We start from the raw sequence: 22,445 nt of genomic DNA, 5'->3' as shown, positions 1-22,445 counted from the left end.
ATCTAGTTTTGCTCCTCGTTCATTCCTTGGCTTTCACATTCAAGAAATTATTTAAATAATGGAATAAAAATTTGACTTTTTGCAAAGCCCTGCTCTAATTGGAATCCAAGAAATAGAAAGAAAACTAAAGAATATTATAAAATTTTAAGATGTAATTATATGTAATATTCTTGTGGCTGTTTGATGAAGAAATTCAATATTTTTTGGCTGGTTGGAACTGACATGACCTTATAAGAACAGTTCCTACCATTTGTCCATTAGCCTTCTTAGAATCCAACGTGATTGTTCAAGAAAATTTGACGGATGTTTATAAATCAAATAGCAAGATGGAAATTTTATTCCACAATTTTATTCATCTTTCTTGTCTTTAAAATGTGGATTATTCTTTTGTTTGAAAGAGATGAGGAGTCTAATGTGTGGCTAATTAGTTGATGATGGTGGGGTGTGGGGTGTGTGAGATGTGAGGTGTCACGTGTTAGGTGTCAGGTATAAGGTGTGAGGATAGTATTGGAAAAAACGTGAGATGTATTAAGAAAAGTTTTAATTTAAAAAGTAAATGTGGAGTTTATTAAGTATATGAGGTGTAGTCAACAAAATGTGGGATGTTAATAAAACAAGTCTATATTTTTTATTGTTTTGTATTTTTTTTTTTAAGATGTATTATTTTTAGTGTAAACATGTATTTATTTAGGCTTATTATATTAACACCCCACATATTGTTGAATGCATCCCACATTTGCTTTCTCAATTAAAATTTATCTTAATACACCCCACATACTTTCCCATAATACCCTCACACCCCACACTCTCAACATTTATTTTATATTTTCTACACCCCACATTTTCTATATACACTTCACACTCTTCGCATCTTACATCTTAGGTGCAAGTGAAAAATCATGGAATTATCCTTCTTCTATTTATTTTAAGTAAAGAAATAACATGGAATTGAAAAAAGATTAAGGAAGTATCCTTCTTCTTGTTTTAAGATCATTATGTGTGCGCAGAGAGACATATGGAGAGAGCCATAAGGGATGTCTAGCTCTTGGGTGTCAAACAATTACTGCAGTTTTTGTTTATGTATTTGAACTCAACCACAAAAACAAAAACCCATGAATAAAAAACAAAAAGTACAAAACTTTCAACATGTTCTTATATCTACATTCAATGTTCTAAAAAACAGCTTAGGCGCTGGGCAGTGGTGAGCTGAGACGTTTTCTTGCAAATTGGTGGGAAAAATCAGATGGGCTCTAGGCGGCTGCCTAGGCGGGCTAGGCGGCTAATCGGGGCTAGACGGGGCTAGGTGGGGCTAGGCGGTGCTAGGCGGAGCTAGGAGGTTTTTTTTTTTAATGAAATTAAAAAAAATAATAAAAAATCCTATCTAAATCTAAGTGGTTTAAAATTGTGAACTTGTTGTAGATGTGTCATCCTACAATACTCCTCACTATGGTTATATGGCATATATGCTTAATGTGTTTTTAAATTTTGGACTTGTTGGATACTCTTTTTGCATATCATCATTCTTTTATTATCTTATCTATGGATTTCGTACAAGTATAATTTTTTGTAAGTGTCAATATGCACTTATTTACAAGATATACAACAAATTTACCTAAATCCGTCTAGGCGCCCGCCTAGACCCCGCCTAGCCGCCTAGGCGCTAGGCGCCAACCCACTGCCCGACTAGTGCTTAGCGTTTTTTAGAACCTTCTCTGCATTGCTTTAATAAACAGCTCACAAGAAACCAACGAAGCATTGATAGGCGTTGCTTATGTTTTGTAACAGGTTATGACTTCCTTCCCTGTTCCTGGAGATGCATTGATATCACTACTTCATGACAGTTTTCTTTGCCTAATAAGAAAGAGAAAGCTTTATCAACAAAAACTAGCACCTTCATCTAAGGGTCATCAAGAACATTCACTTTGTCTGAGAGTTGAAGAAGATAAAACAATTTAAAATGATTTGGGGTGTATTTAGAAATTGTGTAAATTACACTTTACCACCTCAAGTTTGGGGTCGATTTCAATTTCTTACAACATCTTTAAAACATTTCAATTTCATACCTCAAGTACTATTTTATTTCAATATAATGCATCCGTTACATTTTACATCCATTGATCCTTTAAGAGCTTACATGGCTGCCACATTTATGCCACGCGGCTGCCAAATGTATGCCACGTGGAAAAAGAAATCCTGAATCTTCTCAAAAAAAAAAAAAAATTTAAATTGAAAACTGATGTGGTAGAAACGAACATACAAACTAAACCCTTTTAATGCAATTGTAGTATGAGTAAATAGGGATCGTTCTATCCGGGGATTAGAAGGGATGTTAATCAACATAATTTTGACACAAAAACCCTAAAAACTAACTAACACACACTAAAACAATGATATGGGGATTTTTGGACGAATTTTAAAAAACTAAAGTAAATTGCATCAAACAAAGTAAATTGTGAATGAAAATTGGGTGAAAGGCTAGCTAGAGGATTCTTCTCCACACATAAATCATATGCATACAAATCGATTTCCAGTTATTATTCCTATAAACCATGAATGACAATGCCCAAATTAATCGTGAACAGCACTAATTAACTCTCAGATTTTCCTAATTTCATTGAATTGGACTCAGCGACGCAATCAAATTATTCTTATCAAGTTCCCTAGATAAACAGTATGATAAAGATACATATCAAAGATCATTAAGTTCTATGAGAATCATAAGCATTGACAAGGCATTCATAACTATAAAAAGCATGATACTCCTGTCAGGAATTTACTTAATGCAATCATAACTAGTGACTTTTACTACTTGTGAATATAAGTTCATAACGATTAGGTGAAATTCCCTTATACTCTAGCATCAAATCCCTGCATGCATACTAAGTAGGTCTCCTTAATAAACATACAAGAATAAGTTCTTTATAAAACAGATAAGTAAATCGCATTCATGCTTTATGAAACAATAATTGGAGGAAATCAATTCATATAAAACATATATCCATGGCTTCGAATTCACCTCTAGCTAAAACGAAACTTAGCCACTCATGTTCATTGTATTTGAAAAGTAATATAAAATAAACATTGAAATTATGAAAGGATAGAAATAACTCTGGATATCTCCAAGGCTTGATTGCAATTTGCGGCACAAGACTTGGGTGTATCTTTGCACGGCACAAGCTCTCATTTTCCTATTACAGGTCACAGCACACTTGATTTCTTCTTGGAATGCTCATAAAACCTGCGGCACCCCTGAATGTTGCAGCACAATACAATTTATAAGGCAAGGGTGCAGCTGAAACCAATGAGGAAAAGGATCGATGTGTTTAGATGGAGTAGGACTCCTAAATTTAGATGGGAAGGATTTAAAATAGGTTAAGGACTCATTTTTCAGCTGGAGATAAGTTTAGATAATGTTGGATTAAATAGGATAATGTTTGAATAATATAGGATAAGATAAGATAAGACTGGATAAGATAATGTTTTTCCTTGTCTTCCAAGCTTCAATGCCGATTTCTCCAAATCTTAAGCACATGTTTAACACATGTTAAACACCTTTTAAACCTCAAAAACGTCCATCCCACTTGTTCTCCACGCATGTTATCCATTCCAAATCCAAAACTGCTCCAAATTGCTCATTTTGTCCATTTATTGTCATCTTAACCAACTGAACCTGCAATAACTCTTTTGACCTCCCCTCCCATCCAAAAACCCACCCCATCCCACCCCCACCTTCCCTGAAGTTTGAAGCACAGTAGGTCGAGAAGGCGTGATAAGAACTGGTGGCCCTATGTTCGGATTTCAACCAATCGGAGCTTCCCAAAACCTGGGGGGTGGCGATGGAGGAGGCGGAGGAGAAAGTCTTATTGGAACAAAACTTTTATTTCTCTCTGGAGAGTGATTCTTCAGCTCGAAAAGGTTAGATTTTATTGGGGACGACAAGGATAATGATGGGGACGATGATACTGATATCTAATGAGGTCGCGACGGAGCTGGGAAATTGATTACTGAGTCCAGCAACTTCGATTTCAAGCCTATGAGGCTCAAATTCAACACTAGCGAGACCGTGAGAGACCCAAAACTTGATGAGGAAGCAGATTTCGAACATGGGTATGATGCAATTCGAGAATTGAAGCTTCTTCTTCCGAAGTTGACGCCATCGACGACCTTAAACACTCTATCGAAGCTTGTTATTCTTAAGCTACCATGTTTGGGACTTGGGGAAGATCCTCTGGGAGAAAAGAACTCATTTTTGTCGTCGGAACCCAATTGGGAATTCTTGAAGCTCCATCTAAAATTATGCTTGTGAAGTGGAGGAAGCGGCTGCAGCTCCGGGAAGGTGAAGAGGAGAAAAGGCTTGGGGAAAGTGAGGGTGGGGTGGGTTTTTGGATGGGAGGGGAGGTGAAGAGAGTGGAGGAAAGGGAGGTGGTTGGGAGGCTCGGGAGGGAGAAGAGGGGTGGGGGTAAGTTCTGCATTTTATTTTTATTATTATTATTTTTTTAGAAGATTTAGGTTTTTTTTAATTAAAAAATTTTTTTTTTTGCCATGTGGCACAAATGTGGCAGCCACGTCAGCTCTAGTACTTGAGGTATGAAATTGAAATGTTTTAAAGATGTTGTAAGAAATTTAAATCAACCCCAAACTTGAGGTGGTAAAGTGTAATTTACCCTTAGAAAATTTTTAATTATTTTAAGGTTGAAATTGTCATTGTATAGTAGGTTAAATAAGTTATTTAATATTAAATTTAATGTGGGTTGCATTCAACATAATATGGGGTGTTTAAAAACAAACCATTTATTTATATAATATAATAAATTTATTCAAAAAAAAATAAAAAATTTGCCTAGTCCGCCTAGGCGCTAGAGCCTAGCCCATCGCCCGATTAGCGTCTAGCATTTTTTAGAACCATGTTGATTGGTATTAGGGATAACATTATGAAGATGACTGATACTGCTAAAATTTTTAATTTCATGGATGTTGACATCAGAGAAAAGTTGTTGATGTTCATGATTCTTCAAACACTTCATAACAAGTACAGCCAGTTGAAAGTATCCTACACTACACATGACAAGAACTGGGATGTTGATGAATTGATTGAATACTGTTTTCAAGAGGAGACTTGACAAAAAGCAAGAAAAAAGGCAAATATGTCCAGTTATGAATTTTGTGGAATTTGGCAAAGGGAAGAAGGGGTTCAATGTATCTTCTAGTTACCCTGGTAAGAATTCTAAGTCCTTTAAGAACTCTTTTAAGTTCAATGCATCTGATAAAGTAAATGACTCTTTAAAGGGATCTAACAATTAGAAAACTAAAACTAAAAACATTGATGTTGTGGAACTAAATTCCCACACCATAGCGGATAAAAGAGGTGAGCAAGTCTGGTTACCTGTAAGAAAGCAAATAACTGAAGCCAGACCTTGGACCAGTTGGGTACTGGCCAAAGGCTTTCTAACAGTCAAGTTAATAAGCAATATTAAGACTCAAGCAGTGGGCAAGAGAATATGTGTTAAGGAAGCATTACCAGAGGTTTGCCCTAGATGAGGGTATTTATACTAGCGAAGAGATAAACCTTTTAGGATATGGCATTCATATTAAACCAGGAGAATCAAGAGGATATATAGGATTAGATATTGTTTCCTCTTAGAAGTGTGATTACTTGCAGCGTACACCAATTCTAAAAAAAATTGTAGGAATCTCCAAGAATATAGGAAGCTCGTCTGATCCCCAATCGGATCAGGTTTCTCTATCTTTGGACAAGAATGGTTAATCTCATAGAAGTAGGTGGACTTCGCCTACCTTTTCGGAGTATAACAAAATGTGGTGGTTCGTTGGTTCGTTTAAGCGACTCAATCCAATCGGAGCTATTGAATCTATGATCGGAATTCCGAGGAAAGAGTATTCCGACCTCACTTTGGTCCTGAAAAATCATGGTCTCACTATTGCCCCTAACTATGTATTTGAAAAGGCGTTCTGCTTGAGGATGGATAGTTATCCAATGACCATGTTTTTCCGAGTAAATTCGGATAGCTACCGTTTGATATTCTTTTGACATGTGTCGATCCAGTCTCGTTATTGTTGAGAGGTAGTGGAGATGTTTCGGATTCAAGGGTGTTATCTTAGGAATTGTTCCATAAAGACAGCAATGATGGGAGACATCAATTTGCGTGTACATGAGGAATGAGGAGCTGTTTTTTATATTTACGAGTGAATTCGACCGCCGGATGCACAAAACTCGAGGCGAGACGTTTAGGATTCAACAGTGAGATGATTTTGAAAAATCCTCTTTAAATAGCCTGAAACTTCTCCTTTACTTTTTGTATTTTCTTCTTCATACTTCTGATTAAACTATGGTCTTCGTAATGTTCCACCAATGTCAATAAACAACAATGAGACAGTCCTTGAACTTCCAAAGTGCGTAGCCAGAGGGTTGCGATTTTTTCTTTAAGGTTCATCAAAATTTGGTGGTCGACTTCAAAATCCAATGAAGATATACCAAGTCTTCTGCTAGATTCTCCTTTTCTTAAGCGTCCTCATACTGGGATCCACTTCCTTCCTGGATTTTCATGGCATCTTTTTGCTAACTCCTTGGTGAAGTAAGGGAGTTGTAGAAGCATCGAGTCGCGGTTGCATATACCTTGAGTCACCTCTTTGATTATGTTTGCCAAGTGTATTTTCCTTTAGGTGCTAGAACAATTTTCGCTAAGGGTGAGGGCTTATCTCCCCCGATGTTGTACTTTTTTGCCTTATTCATGGGACTTTGACTATTCAATGAATATTTGCACATCTTTCCAGAGTAAACTTAACTCGGAGTACTAAGTGACAAACTTAAACACGAATAACGTTGTAGGCTTAGGTTGGGTTTCAGAGTACTAAGTGACAGATTTAAACACGAATAACTTTGTAGGCTTAGGTTGGGTTTCGACCAACTTGATAACATTGCAAAAAAATGTTATTCTCAAAACTTAGTGTTTATAAAGATTTCCGCAATAAGTAGAGTACTACCATTCTCCAACACTAGGTCTAAAACCCATGAAAAACTCATTCTTCGAAACTTGCTTTAATGCATGGATTGGATTAAGGATAAGAAAATAATTAATCTTGTCTGGAATGTCCTCCAGATCTTAATGTCAGCCTAATATTTCATCGCAACATGTAACCAAGAAAGGCTTTCCTTCTTAGTCCAAATTGCATGCCTGTTCCTAGTGAACATTAAACAAAATGTTCGTTAGGGACTTGGTCCCTAACACATGGGATCAAAAACACTTTTGGAATCCTTTTGACAGACCCTATATGCATCAGACTTGATAGTTTCTTATCGGATGACACATAACTGGCTTTGCTAAGTTACTTCCTCAAATTAGAGCTCCGTTGGTATAAAATTTCCCTTCAGGATTTCCTAGTCTGGATGCCTCCTTCAAACCTACATTAGGCATGAGATCGCCGCAGAACGTACTTGACTTAATATGTTGGTTTAAGATAGAAATAATCGTACTCCGGAGTCAGAGTTCAGAGCCACTACTAGGATGATTTATGGGTCGCCCTTCTCTAGGTCACACCCTTCACTTGCTTAATACGCTTTGGGCCTCTTAAGTAGTTAACATAAACACCACGTAATGGGTTATAGAAGACTCCTCTAACTCTAATACTTTGAATTTTTTAGACTTGCACTTTTGCATAGTTGTCAAAGCAGTGTAATACGTAGTGTCTTGGCGTATTCCATATACAGCAAAAAAGAAAAAGGAAAGGAAAAATTGTGAGATTTCGGTGCATTATGGTAGCTTGGATGAGGTTCGGAATCGGAATAAGATGATAGTCAAAGATACATTTGCATGCACAGTAACTACTAAAATCATGCTAAAGCAATGACATTGAACTGCATTCCCTTGATGAATGTTGACGTAGAACTGATTGGTCAAATTGGAAACAAGCAATCAATGTCGAGTTTGATTCACTTGTGAAACTTAAAGTGTTTGGACCTGTAATTCCTAGAACTCCACATATGAAGTCCACTGGCTATAAGTGGGTTTTTGTGAGAAAGCGTAATGCCAAAAGTAAAATAGTATGATATAAGGCACACCTTGTGGCGCAAGGTTTCTCTAAACTTCCTAGGATTGATTACAAAGAGGTGTACTCCCCCATACGGACGTCATAACGTGCCGCTACCTTATTAGTTTGGTAGCTTCCAAAAAACTAGATATACAGCTTATAGACGTGGTAACCACGTATCTTTATAAGGATCTTAATATGTAAACCTACATCATTAGTTCCCGAATGACTAATATTGAGTGGATCAAATAGTTCTAGACCACGGAATAGCCTCTCAATTAGATTGAGGCATTCGCTCCACCAATTGAAACAATTTGGGCATATGTGGTATAATCGTCTAACTGAGTATTTGATTAGTCAAGGATATGTGAATAATGAACTATGCCCATGCATGTTTACCAGGATATCACATTCTAGATTTGCGTTTGTTTCAATTTATGTCGATGCATGAATCTCATTGGCACTCCTAAAAAGCTTGAGAAAATTGTCTTGCACCTGAAGTCGAAATTTGAGATGAAAGATCTAGGGAAAACTCGATACTGTATGGGCCCGGAGTTCGAACATTGTTCAAATGGTATTTTGGTACATCAATCGAACTACACCCATAAGGTGTTAAGATGCCTTAGCGAGGATAGAGCGAACCCTTCGAGTACTCCTATGGTTGTCCGAACGCTAGATGCAAAATGCGACCCTTTTTTTCTAAAGATGATGAGGAGGTTTTGGAGCCTGAAGTTTCATACTTGAGTGCAATTGGTGCTTTGTTGACTTAGCACAGTGCACTAGACTAGACAAGACATCTCATTCATTGTTAATCTTTTGGCAAGATATAACGATGTGCCTACGTGCATACACTTGACTGGTGCTAGAGACATCCCTTGTTACCTTAAGGTAGTACGGATTTGGGCTTATCATATCCCTTTGGATTCTTGAGTGGAGTGATGTGGTAGAAACTAACACACAAATTAAACCCTATAAATTATGCAATCGTAGTACGAGTAAATAGGGATTGTTCTGCTCCGGCGATTAGAAGGGATGTTAATCAACACAAATTAAACTTACAAAACTGAAAACTAAGTTAAACTAACATCAAAACAATGACTGGGGGGATTTTGGACAAATTTAACTAAAACAAAATTAAATGGCAACAAGTGAATTAAGTTGTGAATGAGGTATGGATGAAAGAATGGCTAAAGGATTCTTCTCCACACACGAAACATATGCATACAAATCGATTCTTCATATAAACCATGAATGACGACGTCCCAAATTAACTGTGAACAACACTAATTAACTCTCAGATTTTCCTTAGTTCATTAAATTGGACTCAAGATGCAACCAAATTATTCTTCTCAAGTTCCCTAACTATGAAAAGCATGATAGAGATACATCTCAAAGATCATTAAGTTCTGTGAAAATCATAAGCACTGACAAAACATTTGTAACTATGAAAAGCATGATACTCCTGTCAATTTACTTAACTCAATTATGACTAGTGACTTTTACTACTTACAAATATAAGTTCATAGCGATTAGGTGAAATTCCCTTATATTCTAGCATCAAATCCCTGCATGCAAACTAAGTATGCATCCTTAATAAACATACAAGAATAAGTTTTCTATAAAGCAGATAAGTAAATCGCACTCATGTTTTATAAAACAATAACTGGATGTAATCAATTTATATAAAACATATGATCATGGCTTCGAATTCACCTCTAGCTAAAAACAAACTTAGTTACACATGTTCATCCTAACTTATAAGCAGCTCGATTACCGGTTGACGGAAAGCAAGCATTGTTGTAATACAAAGATTATCGAAATTATGTGTAAACACATCCAGGCACGCACAAGAGATATAGTTTGCCATCAAACCCTCAATCTTCAAAACTTGCACAAATGCCTGCCGAATAATTGCCACTACCGCCTTTGCTGAAACTTTCAGCAAACAAGGTTTACCTGAAACAACCACTTGAAGAAGTAATTGGTCTGCTACCACCAGTGGTTCGAATATATATTTCATCATACGGCATTTAGCAAGAAGCCTTCGAGTTAGCAAGTGGTTTGACAATATAGATGGGGGACTGCACTAGTATTTCAATTCAAGACAGGCTGCTTCGGGTTCGTACTCTGTCTATAAGCATTTGCCGGCCTGACAAATCTTCCTCGTATCCAACAACCTGCGTTGTAAAATTTGAGCATGAGGATGTAAAATTGGAAGGAATTTGGTTAGAGCCATAGACGTTTTTCTAAATGTGTCACAAGTGCATAAGGTTCACCGAAATTGACAAAATTATGTTTCCTAAATCCTAATGTTAATATACTAATAACAAAAAACTATAATAAGAACTTGATAGGCATCAGATAAGCATTCAGATTTAGATAGAGCAATGCAGTTGAGTATCAGCTGAACCTGAGACTCGGTCTGTGTTTCGCTAAAACCATCGTAAAAGCCAGCCTTTTGTTCTCCGGAAGGATTGTGGATGTCATCTTTTTTCCCAGCACTGAAAAAGAAAATAAGTTCAATATCAGAGTCAAATGAGACCAGAAACATAATGCAGAACTGTCATCTTTTGAAGCAGGATCAGCAAATTCTTTATACAGAAGCCTAGTAGCAAAGGAATTCTTTTAACGGAATTTTCGCATGACATGATTGCCTTGTTTTTACACCAAAAGGAATCTATGTCACACCATAACCATGCGACAAGTCTCACGACAATTTGGTCAATCATAGATCAGGGATAGAATCATATATTGAAATCCACATACATGAAATCAAACTCATATTTCTGATTCATAAAGCATAAGAAAGATACCGCATACTATCACTCAACCAATATCAAGACAAAAATTAAAAAAGTAAATCATACACATGCTCAAAGTTAACAATCCCTAATAATATCCTAAGGGAGAGGAAGTGTGGGAGTGAGGGAGGGACAAGGGCATCATCCGTTCAAGAAAGTAAAGAAAACATTTATTTTCATTAGTCAAACACATGCAACGATTCATTGGAACTTTGGTGTGAAAGGACATATATGAAATAAGTTATACGAGTAAAAAGATATAATGTCACCTGTTTAACCAGTTAGATCTCGATAATCCAATGGCAGAGTGAGAATCTGAGCGCTCTTCACGAAGAGTTGAACAATCCGGTGAAAAAATCTGTTTGACAATCAAGCAATGTAGTCATACAAAAGTTGATAGTGAAACAATGAAATTTAGCATCTAAGGGTAAAAGGATACATTGCTATCACACAAACTCCTCCCTGGTGATTGCTGATCATGAATCTACAGAGAAAAACAGATAAAACTTACAAAACCGATAAACTTGAAAGGCAACCTAAAGATTGTAAGATATCCAACATATTTACCTTACTTGTCTGCTCCAGTAAGTCCTCAATAGCAGAAGCTACATCAGGAACAACTGAAGAAACTTCACCCGGAACTTTCTTGGTACAGACAGGAATACTTAAATGCACCCCAGAAGAGTCAACTTTTGAAACCCTTGCCTTCTTATTGGTAAAGCTTGATTCTTTGGCCTCTTCTCTAAGGCTGTCATTTCTATTGCCAATAAATTCAGCTGATGAGTTTCTCAGGTCTTGTAACTGACTTGGACACTCAGATGAATTGCTGCCAAATATTGTTTGAACAGCTTGTGTAGGATACTGACTCGTGGTGCACAGCCCTGCCTCTTGATCTTCAGCAGTGACTTCTTTTGGACAAAATTGGTCAAGAGTAACGACTTTATTCTGCCAAACAGTGAGGAGTTAAGGCATGAACAACAACAACAACAAAGCCTTTTCCCACTAAGTGAGGAGTTAAACAATGATAACAAAGGCATACCTGCTTCACACATTCATATATCCAGTCGGACGTAATTGTGTGTATACCATATTTAAGAGCAGCCTCATACTTTGGTCCATTGGTAAACTTGCATAGCAAATGGGTAACCTTCCTCGTAAACTTTTCCACAAATTTAGCTCCAAGTGTATAACATAAATTTCTTAGTAAAACTCTATCTTTCTCATTATATTGAGAAACACAAAACCGAAAGTTTTCATATCCAGGCAAAGGAATCAGGCAGGGAAGTGGAGCATATAGAATGTGACTAGTAACATCCACCAAGCATCCGTCCTTCAAAATTGTTTTAATCTCATCAGCATTTGGAATGAGCAGAGTACATACTTATTTTAATGGGAATTCACTAAGTCAGGAGCTAATCAAATGATAACATACAGATATAAAAGGCAATAATAAACGACAATAAGAGAAATAAATGTTAGAACAGTAAAACTAATTCAACTTTATGCATCTAGGTCTTGGAATATATGGTGAGGTGTGGGTGAGATCTATAGAGGTCTTTGTTTAAAATCATACCCATCATGTAAAAATATAACATAATACATAACAGCAAAATCCGCTTTAACAAATGAGTTTTAAAGTGTTTCCAAAGATAATACAAGGACTGAGGAAAACATAATGGTGATGAGAAAATTATTTAAATAATATAAAAAAAAGGATACATCTCTCAGTCCCCATTAATTGATCCTTTTGTTTATTTCTTACAGAAAGTGGAGAGTAAAGAAAGACCAATGATGGGTCCAAATTTCGTGAAACACTTTAAGTCATGTTGGCATTCCATATCAGAAATCCAATCTAAGTTCCCTGTCCCTTAAAATCATCACGCTTGTGAGATGAAGATTTTTGCAGCCTCAAAGAAAGTAGGCTTTACCTCACAGCACCCACAACTCAATATTCTTGTTTTCTCAGTTAGGAAAACTCAATATTCTGATCTTAAGAGAGAGAAGAAAAGAAATAACAGTTTCTATTTTCTTCTCTCCTCCCCATCAAGTGGAAAACACAATACCAGGTTGAAGATGCATGCATATAATTTTTTACGATGTATTCAGATATGCATGCATAAATGTCAAGTCATGTTGCAGCATGTGGAAGAATTGGTTATCCAAACATGTGTCGGCATATGGTCATGGAACAGAAGGAAAGGCCTCGTAGACATTGATCGAGACAATGCATTTATGAATTACAGAATATACCTCCAAACATGACCTGATCCAGTGACTTGATACATATGTACTTTCAGTAGCATCCAGGGATATAGGTCTCGCACCATGACATTCAATAGTGAAGTGCACTTTCTGTTTTATATGGCCATCAACTAACTCTCCTCCCCCTTGAATTACCCATTCAATGATTTGACCTCTCTGGCAGTTAAAATAAAAAATATTACACATAACAACGAAATCAAATCAAATGTTAAAGTTATGAGGACTAATTGTAAAATCTGCATTTAAAGAAATTACCTTATCTTCAGGAAAGGAATTTGAAAAGCAAAATATTCTCCCCTTAAAGACGGATGATGGCTTGCCATTCTGAACATTGAAATCATGTTGCACCTTCTGTAGACCATTTGTTTTATCATTTAATTGAACCTTACTTTTGCCATTTAGGACAGTTAGCTTACTTCGTTTGGATAGTCCAACAGCTGCTACCATGGATCCGTCACCTTTCATGTTAATTTCTGGTTTCTCTTCTCTGTTCTTCTCCAACATTCCCATTCCAGTTGCAGCACTTGTTTTCCTTTGTAATTGATCAGCAGGCATGCTTAGATGAGCCATCGAGATTCCACCTTTAACCTTGCTAGTCATACTTGTTAGTGCTCCTGGATAAACAAAATTACATATATATCTGAAAGACACAAAGACAGATAAAGCTACAATTTCAATCCCACAACATAAAAATTTGCATGTGCTTGGGAACAAATATAGAACTAATTAACAAAAATGCATGTTTAACTTATTAAAAACCTTCAGGAAGAAGTAGATCATGGGCGATGTGCCTTTGGAGAACAGGGATCTCTTTTTTCTCATGATCACAATCTTCAAGCCAGGCAGTTCTAACAACATGAATGACACCTAAAGCTGCAAGACCCCTTACCTCTTTCTTTTCGCTGAGAAATTATAAAAGAAAGTCAGATATTCCAACAACAAAGCAATAATTATGTCTTAACCATCCAAAAAGAACAACTTACATTTCTGAAGGAATTCCAACTACTATGTGCGTCAATTTATCATTGAATGACATATACCGGGAGCCCCCACCTCTGCGAACCATATTAACCAGTCTACGCAATTCGGAAGCTTCAAAGCCAATAAGAGATATTCTACATTCTGACAAGTACAGGTCATCACCTTCAGACTGAGAATCATCGGCAACACAACCATCAAGGTTAACTTCACTTTTGGACTCCAAGGGATCCAAGGTAGGTGCCTTACTATCCTCATTTTTCACAACAAAAGGAGCATAAGAAAATATAGTGGTCATCTTTTGTGAGACAGTAGCTTCTAAATCAGAATCCACAGTTCCAGAACAAGGGGCAGCTGTCAAGTTTGAATCTGCAACCACCGATGGTGGCACAAATTGCAAGTTCCCACTAGCATTGCTTTGGCTATTCTGCAAAGTAAAGCAACCCCTTACACTTTTATTTGAAGATATAGAAGCACCTTGAACAGGATAGGACTCCTCATTAAGACAAGCTATTCATCCAAAAAAAGGGGAAGATAGTGAGAGAGATGATTGCAAGGGCTGACATATAGCATAAAAACCCAAGAGATGGAAGAGTATAAAGTAAAATCCCATAAATTCAAAGATTGCCATAAGCTGTAGTGAAGCCTTACCTCTTTTAGAAATAGATTGATCAAACCATGTTTGAGTTACAATCTGAATGTGGCCCCATCTTCGTGCAACCTTGTATTTGTCACCTTCTGGAGCTTACAAATAGTCAAGAAAACCGACACATAGAATTGAATAACACGCATTCTCGAAACTCAATGCTGATTGATGATGCAGGATTAGAAGGAAGATATTCGTGAATGCACTTTAAGTAAAAAGAACACACGCATATAACTGACCACTAACCCGAACAGAGATTGAAAAACAACAGTCACAACAAAGTGTTCATGCAACCTAATTGTTTTCACATCAAGGGAGCGAAAGAAAAAGCAGCAATGCATGCAAAAATAATGCACTTACTCATAAAATCAAATTAATTTACAAAGAAAACTTAGGATTGTGTAGAATATGTTTCTCATAAACCTGTCTTTATGAAAATCAATCAAGTAATTAAGAAATACTGAATAATTTGAGGTTGCAGAAAATTAGAAAAGGTGTTGTACACTATAAGAAGTCGAAGGTGGGGTTGAAGTAGTGATTCAGAAAAAAAAATGCAGCTACGAATAAAACTAAATCTGGGTTTATAGCATATTGAAGATAAAATACCAAACATAATATTTAAAGGTTTGCTTCATAAAGTTGAGACTTGTACTTCTATATATGCGGATATGAAGAAATAAAATAACACATACAATGCAAAACAGTTGTCTTCATCTTCGAACCCCAAAAGGATATATCAGAAATTAAATGAGTGCACTTCTTTGTTAGTTCAGCAGAATATTTTCCACCATTTTCTATGATAAGCTTTTCAATCTTCTTTCGCTCATCTGAAGAGAAAAGCACATTTAGCAACACATTTAAGAATAACAAAAATATACTTACTTCTTACACAGAAAATAGGTTGCTACTTGAGAACCTGCTGGAATTCTGGTTACAGAAATTGTCAGCCCAGAAAAAGGAAGAACCCTAAATGAATCTTGAGACACAGTGCGATGCTCTTTCCAGCACTGATACAACCAATTAACAGTGATAATTGGCTTCTTCAAAGTATTTAAAGCCCACTGCATAAAGAATAATAACTCAGTAACTACATCTCTTACCATAAAATATCTGCTATAATCCCTTTTCCCAAAATACCTTCTCAGATAGTGTCTGATTTATCGTCAGACCCCAAATATAAAAATCCTTCTTCTTTAAAGCGATTGCAAGAGAACCCCATCATTGAGTTCCATTTAGAATTTACAAACATAGTCAAATTATATGAAATTGCACGTGAGAGTTTGTAAATAAGTTTTTTAAGTTTTGTTATTAACTGACATGTATAGAAATTTCAAATTCCAATACACTGATGGAGAAATGAATCAAATTAAAGAAACAGAAAGGTTAAGTTCCTAACCTTGTATTTTCCAGCCAATACATTCTTCACAATGACAAAGTTAACATCCAAAGATGTTTGCGTTTGCAAAACTCCCCCCATTGCTGTTACTAACTTCTCTATCTTAATCTGCAACACAATGATAAGCAATGGAATATCAATGATGAAAGAGAGGGGGTTGTTATGCTGCTAATAAATGTAATAGATAGGAGTGGAGATGAACAAAATCGAATATAAGAATGCATGTTTCTAAATAGTAACAGTAGAAGACAATTGAAAAACCTGGATAATAAACTTTATCAAATGGAAGTAACAAAGATTGAAAGATTTTTCTGCTGAACTCAGAAAGAACAATCAAGAAAAAAAAACTCAAATAAGTGATTCAGAGATAGATGACAGATGTTTGCTCCCATTGTAATACTTAGTACGCTACTGTTAGAATTTTGCTCCAATTTGAAATATCACACCCACAAGCTGCAGGCACAATACCTTTTCATCTCCCTGAAAACCCGATGCAAGTACTTTGGAACCATCCATTGCAAGGCAACAAGTAAACCCTTGTTTAGGAAGAGCCCTATGCTCGCTCGCACAAGCAAACACGCATTGAGGACCTGCTCAACATCAGAAACACATATCCAAGTCATCACCACTTCCCAAGAAAGGACTTGAATTAGAAATTCAAAAGAACAACCATTCATCCCGTATCAAAAACTTCTTAAGTTCGCACTGTTTACGATTTAACAGATACCCAATTGTGCTTTGACTTAATGGTTCAATTGGGTAAGGCCATTAGCTATCTGTAGTCTACTTAATTAACTACAGAACTGTATTACAAAAAAATGAAACAGAAAAAGGGAAACATTTCGTGCAGACTTGCTTTGTATATCACTATGAACCATTCTGTAATTAAATAACCATTATATTCTCTAAAAACAATCAAGACCCAATTCCTCATTTCACTTCACTATAAACAACAAAATTATAAACCCTGATTCCTAATTCACATAATCGAAAAGCAAATACTGAATCCGAATTTGCACAACAAACAGTGAAATGCAGCGAAATTCGGGAGTAGCATACCTAGCAAATTGCAACCTTTGGCTCTAAGATCCTCAAACTTCACCTGAAAATCGAGAGAAAAAAAAAATATCAGAAACAGAAATTGAACGACGCGAATACAAAAAAAGCTGAGATTTGAGGGGAGTTGAGACGACACACACGTGATCGGAGGACTCGATGACGTGGTAGTCGTTGGGGGCGGTGCGGGAAGGGTCGCAGCAGAGGAAGACATTAGCGCCGTTGTGCTTAAGCGCGTCGTGAAGAGCGTCGAACATCTCGGGTGGGACCAGGTTCCGCGACATGAAGACGTTGGCCCCCTGAAACGCCGCCGTTTTCCGCATCTTGGGGGATGCCGGAGACGTCGAAGACGGAGCTCTGGAGAGAGAGAGAGAGAGAGAGAGAGAGAGAGAGAGAGAGAGAGCTGAGTGGAATCAGTGAATTTAGGTTTTTCAGTTTTGGAGAGCTCCTCCGTGAGGTTTTGAATTTGGGGATAGAGAGAGAGAGAGTGAGAGAGAGAAAACAAAAACAAAACCAAAAAATTAAAAAAAAAAAAAAAGGAAAGGGAAAATAAAAAGGCGGGAACTGCCTAGTGCAGACGTCGCCGTTGCCGTTGGGCAGTACGGATTGCAATCGCCTTTTCTGTCTCCTTTTCAGGCAATTTAACAAAAAGGTTATTTTCAAATTTCAATTTCGGTTTCTTATGTCGAGCATATTTTATGGTTGCGCCTAGGAGTGGGCATAAAAACCGCCAAACCGCAAAACCGCATTGAACCGTAAGAAAAAAAACCGAAAAAAACCATGTTGACCGGAAAAGTCAACTTTGAATGAAAAACCGAATCGAACCGTTCAAAGCGGTTTCGGTTCCGGTTTCGAATGACCAAGAACCGGCCGAACCGAACCGAACCATTTTATTAATAATAAATAAATAAATTATATATACACACACATGTCATGGTATAATAGGTTGAAAAATTGGTTTCACTAAATTGCAAGGCAGAGGATCCTATCCCAATTAGGGTTCATTTTCACTTACACACATGGCTTCACCTTCACAAATCACACCGCACACACCCCATTCCTAAATCCTAATTCCCCCATTTCAGATTTCACATAGACACAGTCAACCCTGGCGACCCCCACTCATGACCTCTCATCCTCAACTGCGACGGCCCTGATCATCCCTCCTCCGCGACAGCTCACGACACTTCGTCCTCCGTCCTCCCTCCTTGGTATTTTCTCTATCTATATCTAATTGCACTCTGTACATGCTTAAAATAGTTGGTGAAATTGCAAAGATCATGTGCGTTTCTGGGTCATATGTGCATATGTTGGTTTATGGTTAATCGAGTTTGCAATTTGCAGCCCAATATAGAGATTTTTTTTCTCTTACATTACATGCCCACATGCGAATGTGTAACCTGTCGTATCCTATGAGCTAATGTTTGTTGACGATGTTACATTTGCATTTGGAAGAGAGTGTTGTGATGCCATTCGTGTTACTGCTATTTGAGATGTGGTCCTGTGGATTCTTTGTCTATAGTAATGGTAGTTTCTTTTGCTAGCTTTCTATGTGACTATTTAGGCCAAGATTCTACATTTCTGGTATTCTGGTTGTGAACTATTGATGTTCTCTGCTTGTAATGTGTAATCTTTTTTTTGTCAAATGAATTGGAATATGATGCTTTTGTAGAGTGGTAATTGCTCCTCGTTAATGCTTCTCTCCTTGTATCTTCTCCTCTGTCTCAAACATGTTAGTTATTGTTCCCTTAGTTGATGTCTTCTATGTTGAAAATTAGTAATATCTTGACATGCCAGAAAGGAATTTGATGCATTTGACGAACATGAACCAACTAACCAAGTGTAGAAGAAAAACTTAAGGATAATGTTTGACCTACTTCTACTTGAGCTTGCTGATAGATAATTGACTTTGTATGTGCAACTTATCAATGGCATGGGCTCGTATTTTCTTTTGAATTGCTTCTTGACATCTCTACCGCTAAATAGGAGGTTTTGTGAAGAACTTTATTCACTGAATTTGTGAACATGCATTGAATTTCAGGGTAACAGATATAGGTATAGTGCACTTGGTGAAGAACTGCAAACACATAGTTGATTTGAACGTAAGTGGCTGTAAGGTACTTGTCACTTGGTCCCATCCTATTTTAGTGCTTTGTGAGTTGCAAACTATACACTTTGAAACATATATGCATAATTTGTATAGTTTCTATTCAAACTTATCTCTGCAAAAGATTGGTTTTTATTGTCCTGAAGTAGGTTGTGGTATGCTTCAGATGTATCCCTTATTTAAGTAAGTATTGTAGGTGACTCCGTGACTGACTGATATGTTATATTGGCTACTCAACCTTTAAGTTTTAATAATTATTTATTAAGAATTTCTTTCAATTGTTTATTTTGATGTGGAAATCACAGAACCTTTCAGACAAACAAAAGTTTGTAATTAATTATTAAAGACAAGGTAATAGATGATAGGAGCATATTTAAGTGATTTAGTTAGCTTGTTTTCTTACATTTATGTTGTTAGTTCTTAGTTATTTTAGTATTTTAAGCTATTTTCATATGGTTGTAGGTCCAAATGGTTAAAGTGGCAAGAAAGTGCATTTTGGTGCATTTTGAAGCAGTTTTGGGCATTAAATGGATTGCACATGCTTGGAGCAATGTGGATGGACGAAATTGAAGTCCAAAGGAGTCTAGGAATCTGCTAAGAAGATGGAAGAAATCAATTCAAGACTTGGAAGAAAAGGAATCAACTACAAAGAAGGAAACATGAGTCAAACTTCCTTATTTTGACTTAACTTTCCTAATCTCTTCCTACCTAAGTTCCAGCAACTTTGAAGGGTTCCTAATTAATTTAGGACACTTAAATATATGTCTAGAAAACTTAGTCATACTTCCTAATCCATGCCGCACCTATCTTTTCTAGATTTCCCTTTTTATTGCAGCAAATCACATTCCCATTCTCTAAAACATCATTGCCGCAGCCTTCCCTTTCCCTTTTCCCAATTCCTTGCTACATATTTTGTTTCCCTTTTTCCTCTTAGAATTCTGATTTGTTACCCTTTTTCCTTGAGGATTTGGAGCTAAAACCCTTCCCAAATTGATTACTTATTGCCCTAACCTTTCTTCCTCTATATATACATAATCTGCTGCACTTATGGGAGATTGGAGACAGCCATACACATCCATACGAATTTTCTCTCATTCTCTCCATTCATTCTGCCATCATCCACCCCCTACCACCATCCAACCTATCCATCCATCACCATAATTCATACCCAAACACCCTTGTGCAGCAACAAAGAAGGAGAAAGAAGAGAGGAGAAGCCTTGGACGTTTTGGCCATTCAAGCTTGGATTGTTGGAGCGTTTCTAGGTGTATTAAATCTTTGTTTTCAATGTTTAATTTATATTCTCTTTGTTTTGTTGTAAACATGAGGAGCTAAACTTGTTTTAGCTAGGGGAGACTTTGAAACCATGATTATATTTGCAATATGAATTGATTAATTCCAGTTGTGATTTCATAAATTGTGAATGCAATTTACTTAACCGTTTGATGGATAACTTATTCTTGTTTGTTGATTAAGGGTGCACACTTAGTTTGCATGCATGAATTTGGGGCTAGAATATAAGGGAGTTTCACATAATCGTTACAAACTTATATTCACAAGTAGTTAAGGTTGTTTTCACAATCATGTTAAGTAAATTCCTAGCATGAGTATCATGATGTCATAGTTACAAGTGCTTTGTCAATACTTATGATTTTCATAGAACGTAATGATCTTTGATTGTATCTCTATTATGATGTCATGTAGGGGACTTTTGAAGAATGCTTTGGGTTGTCGTATGATGTCATCCAATCCAATAACTTACGGAAAATATGAGGGTTAATTAGTGATGTCACAGTTAATCTGGGGTGTTGAGGTTCATGGTTTATCGAAAAGCAACTGGAAATCAATTTGTATGCAAGTGTGTCATGTGTGGAGAAGGACCCTCTAGCTAGCTAATCACCCATCCATATTCCCCAAATTCGTTCAAAACTTTGTCTAGTTTGGTTTCTATTTTGTTTTAATTCAAATTCGTCAAAACCAAAACCCCCCTTTGTTTTAAGTGTCAATTAGGTTAGAATCTGAGCTATTGTGTGTTTTTAAGTGTTTTGAGTCAAAACTAATTCAATTTTCGTCCAAAGTAAGTCCTAGAGTCTAGTTTGAGTCTTTTTGATTGTTTTGTGTTGTTTTGAGTCTTTTGAGTTTATTTTGAGTCATATAGGTTTAGTTAAGAGTCTTTGAGTTTGTTTAAGTGTTTTTAAGCATATTTTTGTATCTTTGAGTCAGTTTTCATTAGATTAGCAATCCCTCCTAATCCCCGGCCTAGAACGATCCCTACTTATATCTATACTACAATTGTCAAAAAGAGGGTTTAATTTGAGTGCTATTATATATCACATCAAATTTTTGGCGCCGTTGCCGGGGATTAGCAACTTTGCTAATCCCCCGTTGTTTCCCTTTGTTTCTGTTTATGTATTTTAGTTTTAGTTTCTGATTTGTGTTTTGTTTTTGTTGATTTTAGGTACTAGAGAAGTAAGACATGGCACTTGCTAATATTCAAGTTCAAATAGCGAATCTTACTTCTCTTTTGTCACAAATGCAAAGAGCTGGTACATTTGATCATAATCAATCAAGGAACAACGTGTTGTCCAATACTTACAATGCAGATTGGAGTGATCATTCAAACTCTATATGGTGGGAATCTCAACAAGTTCAACAAGAAGGATATTGGCAGCCATATGAGGAGTTCTATTCAAGCCCTATGCAGCCATCAAAACCTGCCCAAACAAATTCAGGTTCGTCTTTGTATAATGATACGTTTATTAAGTTACTCACCAATTTGTCTCAGGGGCAAGAGAATCAAAAGAAAGCAATGCAAAATCGAGACAAAAGGTTGGACCACTTGGAAAAGCAAATTGGGCAGATCGCGGAGTTCGTAGGACAGTTTCGAGACCAAGGCAAATTCCCTAGTTCAACCATTGCAAATCCGAATGGAGGATTTGAAACTACCAATGCTATCACATTAAGAAGTGGCAAGGAGGTTGGAACGGACCCTCAACCATCAAAATCACATCACAAGGAAGTTGAAAGATTGCCATTTGAGGAAGAGGAATACACCCAACCCACGGCAAGGGTGGAAACACCTTTGCCGCAGGCACCTTTTGCTTAGAAATACATGTATGTTTTTGTTGATGCTTAAGTTTAACAGTAGCATTTTTA

At 36.7% G+C, this 22,445-nt stretch overlaps 1 protein-coding gene across 2 annotated transcripts; it reads right to left on the bottom strand.

Annotated features, from left to right (window-relative positions):
- Window positions 1-9,671: 9,671 nt before the first annotated feature.
- Window positions 9,672-17,656, bottom strand: MEI1 (transcription coactivator). Of its 2 annotated transcripts, XM_088699033.1 has the most exons (17): window positions 17,326-17,656; window positions 17,186-17,228; window positions 16,595-16,716; window positions 16,127-16,234; window positions 15,647-15,791; window positions 15,423-15,557; window positions 14,736-14,828; window positions 14,090-14,594; window positions 13,866-14,008; window positions 13,362-13,720; window positions 13,095-13,262; window positions 11,884-12,174; window positions 11,412-11,789; window positions 11,284-11,328; window positions 11,114-11,202; window positions 10,454-10,544; window positions 9,672-10,220 (listed from the first exon to the last, which is right to left on the bottom strand). In XM_088699033.1, exons 1-17 carry the CDS (start codon window positions 17,503-17,505, stop codon window positions 10,143-10,145), a joined length of 2,973 nt encoding a protein of 990 aa, XP_088555159.1. In that variant the 5' UTR covers window positions 17,506-17,656; the 3' UTR covers window positions 9,672-10,142. The 2 variants fall into 2 exon arrangements, with proteins under 2 accessions (XP_088555159.1, XP_088555160.1); XM_088699034.1 differs by lacking the exon at window positions 11,284-11,328.
- Between the last annotated feature and the right edge of the window lie 4,789 nt (window positions 17,657-22,445).

The sequence above is a fragment of the Pyrus communis genome, chromosome 8 (genome assembly GCF_041283825.1).
Source record: "Pyrus communis isolate YQ-2024b chromosome 8, ASM4128382v1, whole genome shotgun sequence".
Lineage (NCBI taxonomy): Eukaryota > Viridiplantae > Streptophyta > Magnoliopsida > Rosales > Rosaceae > Pyrus > Pyrus communis.
The sequence above is the reverse complement of the archived record's forward strand: the minus strand, read 5'-3'. Positions and strand labels throughout refer to the sequence as shown.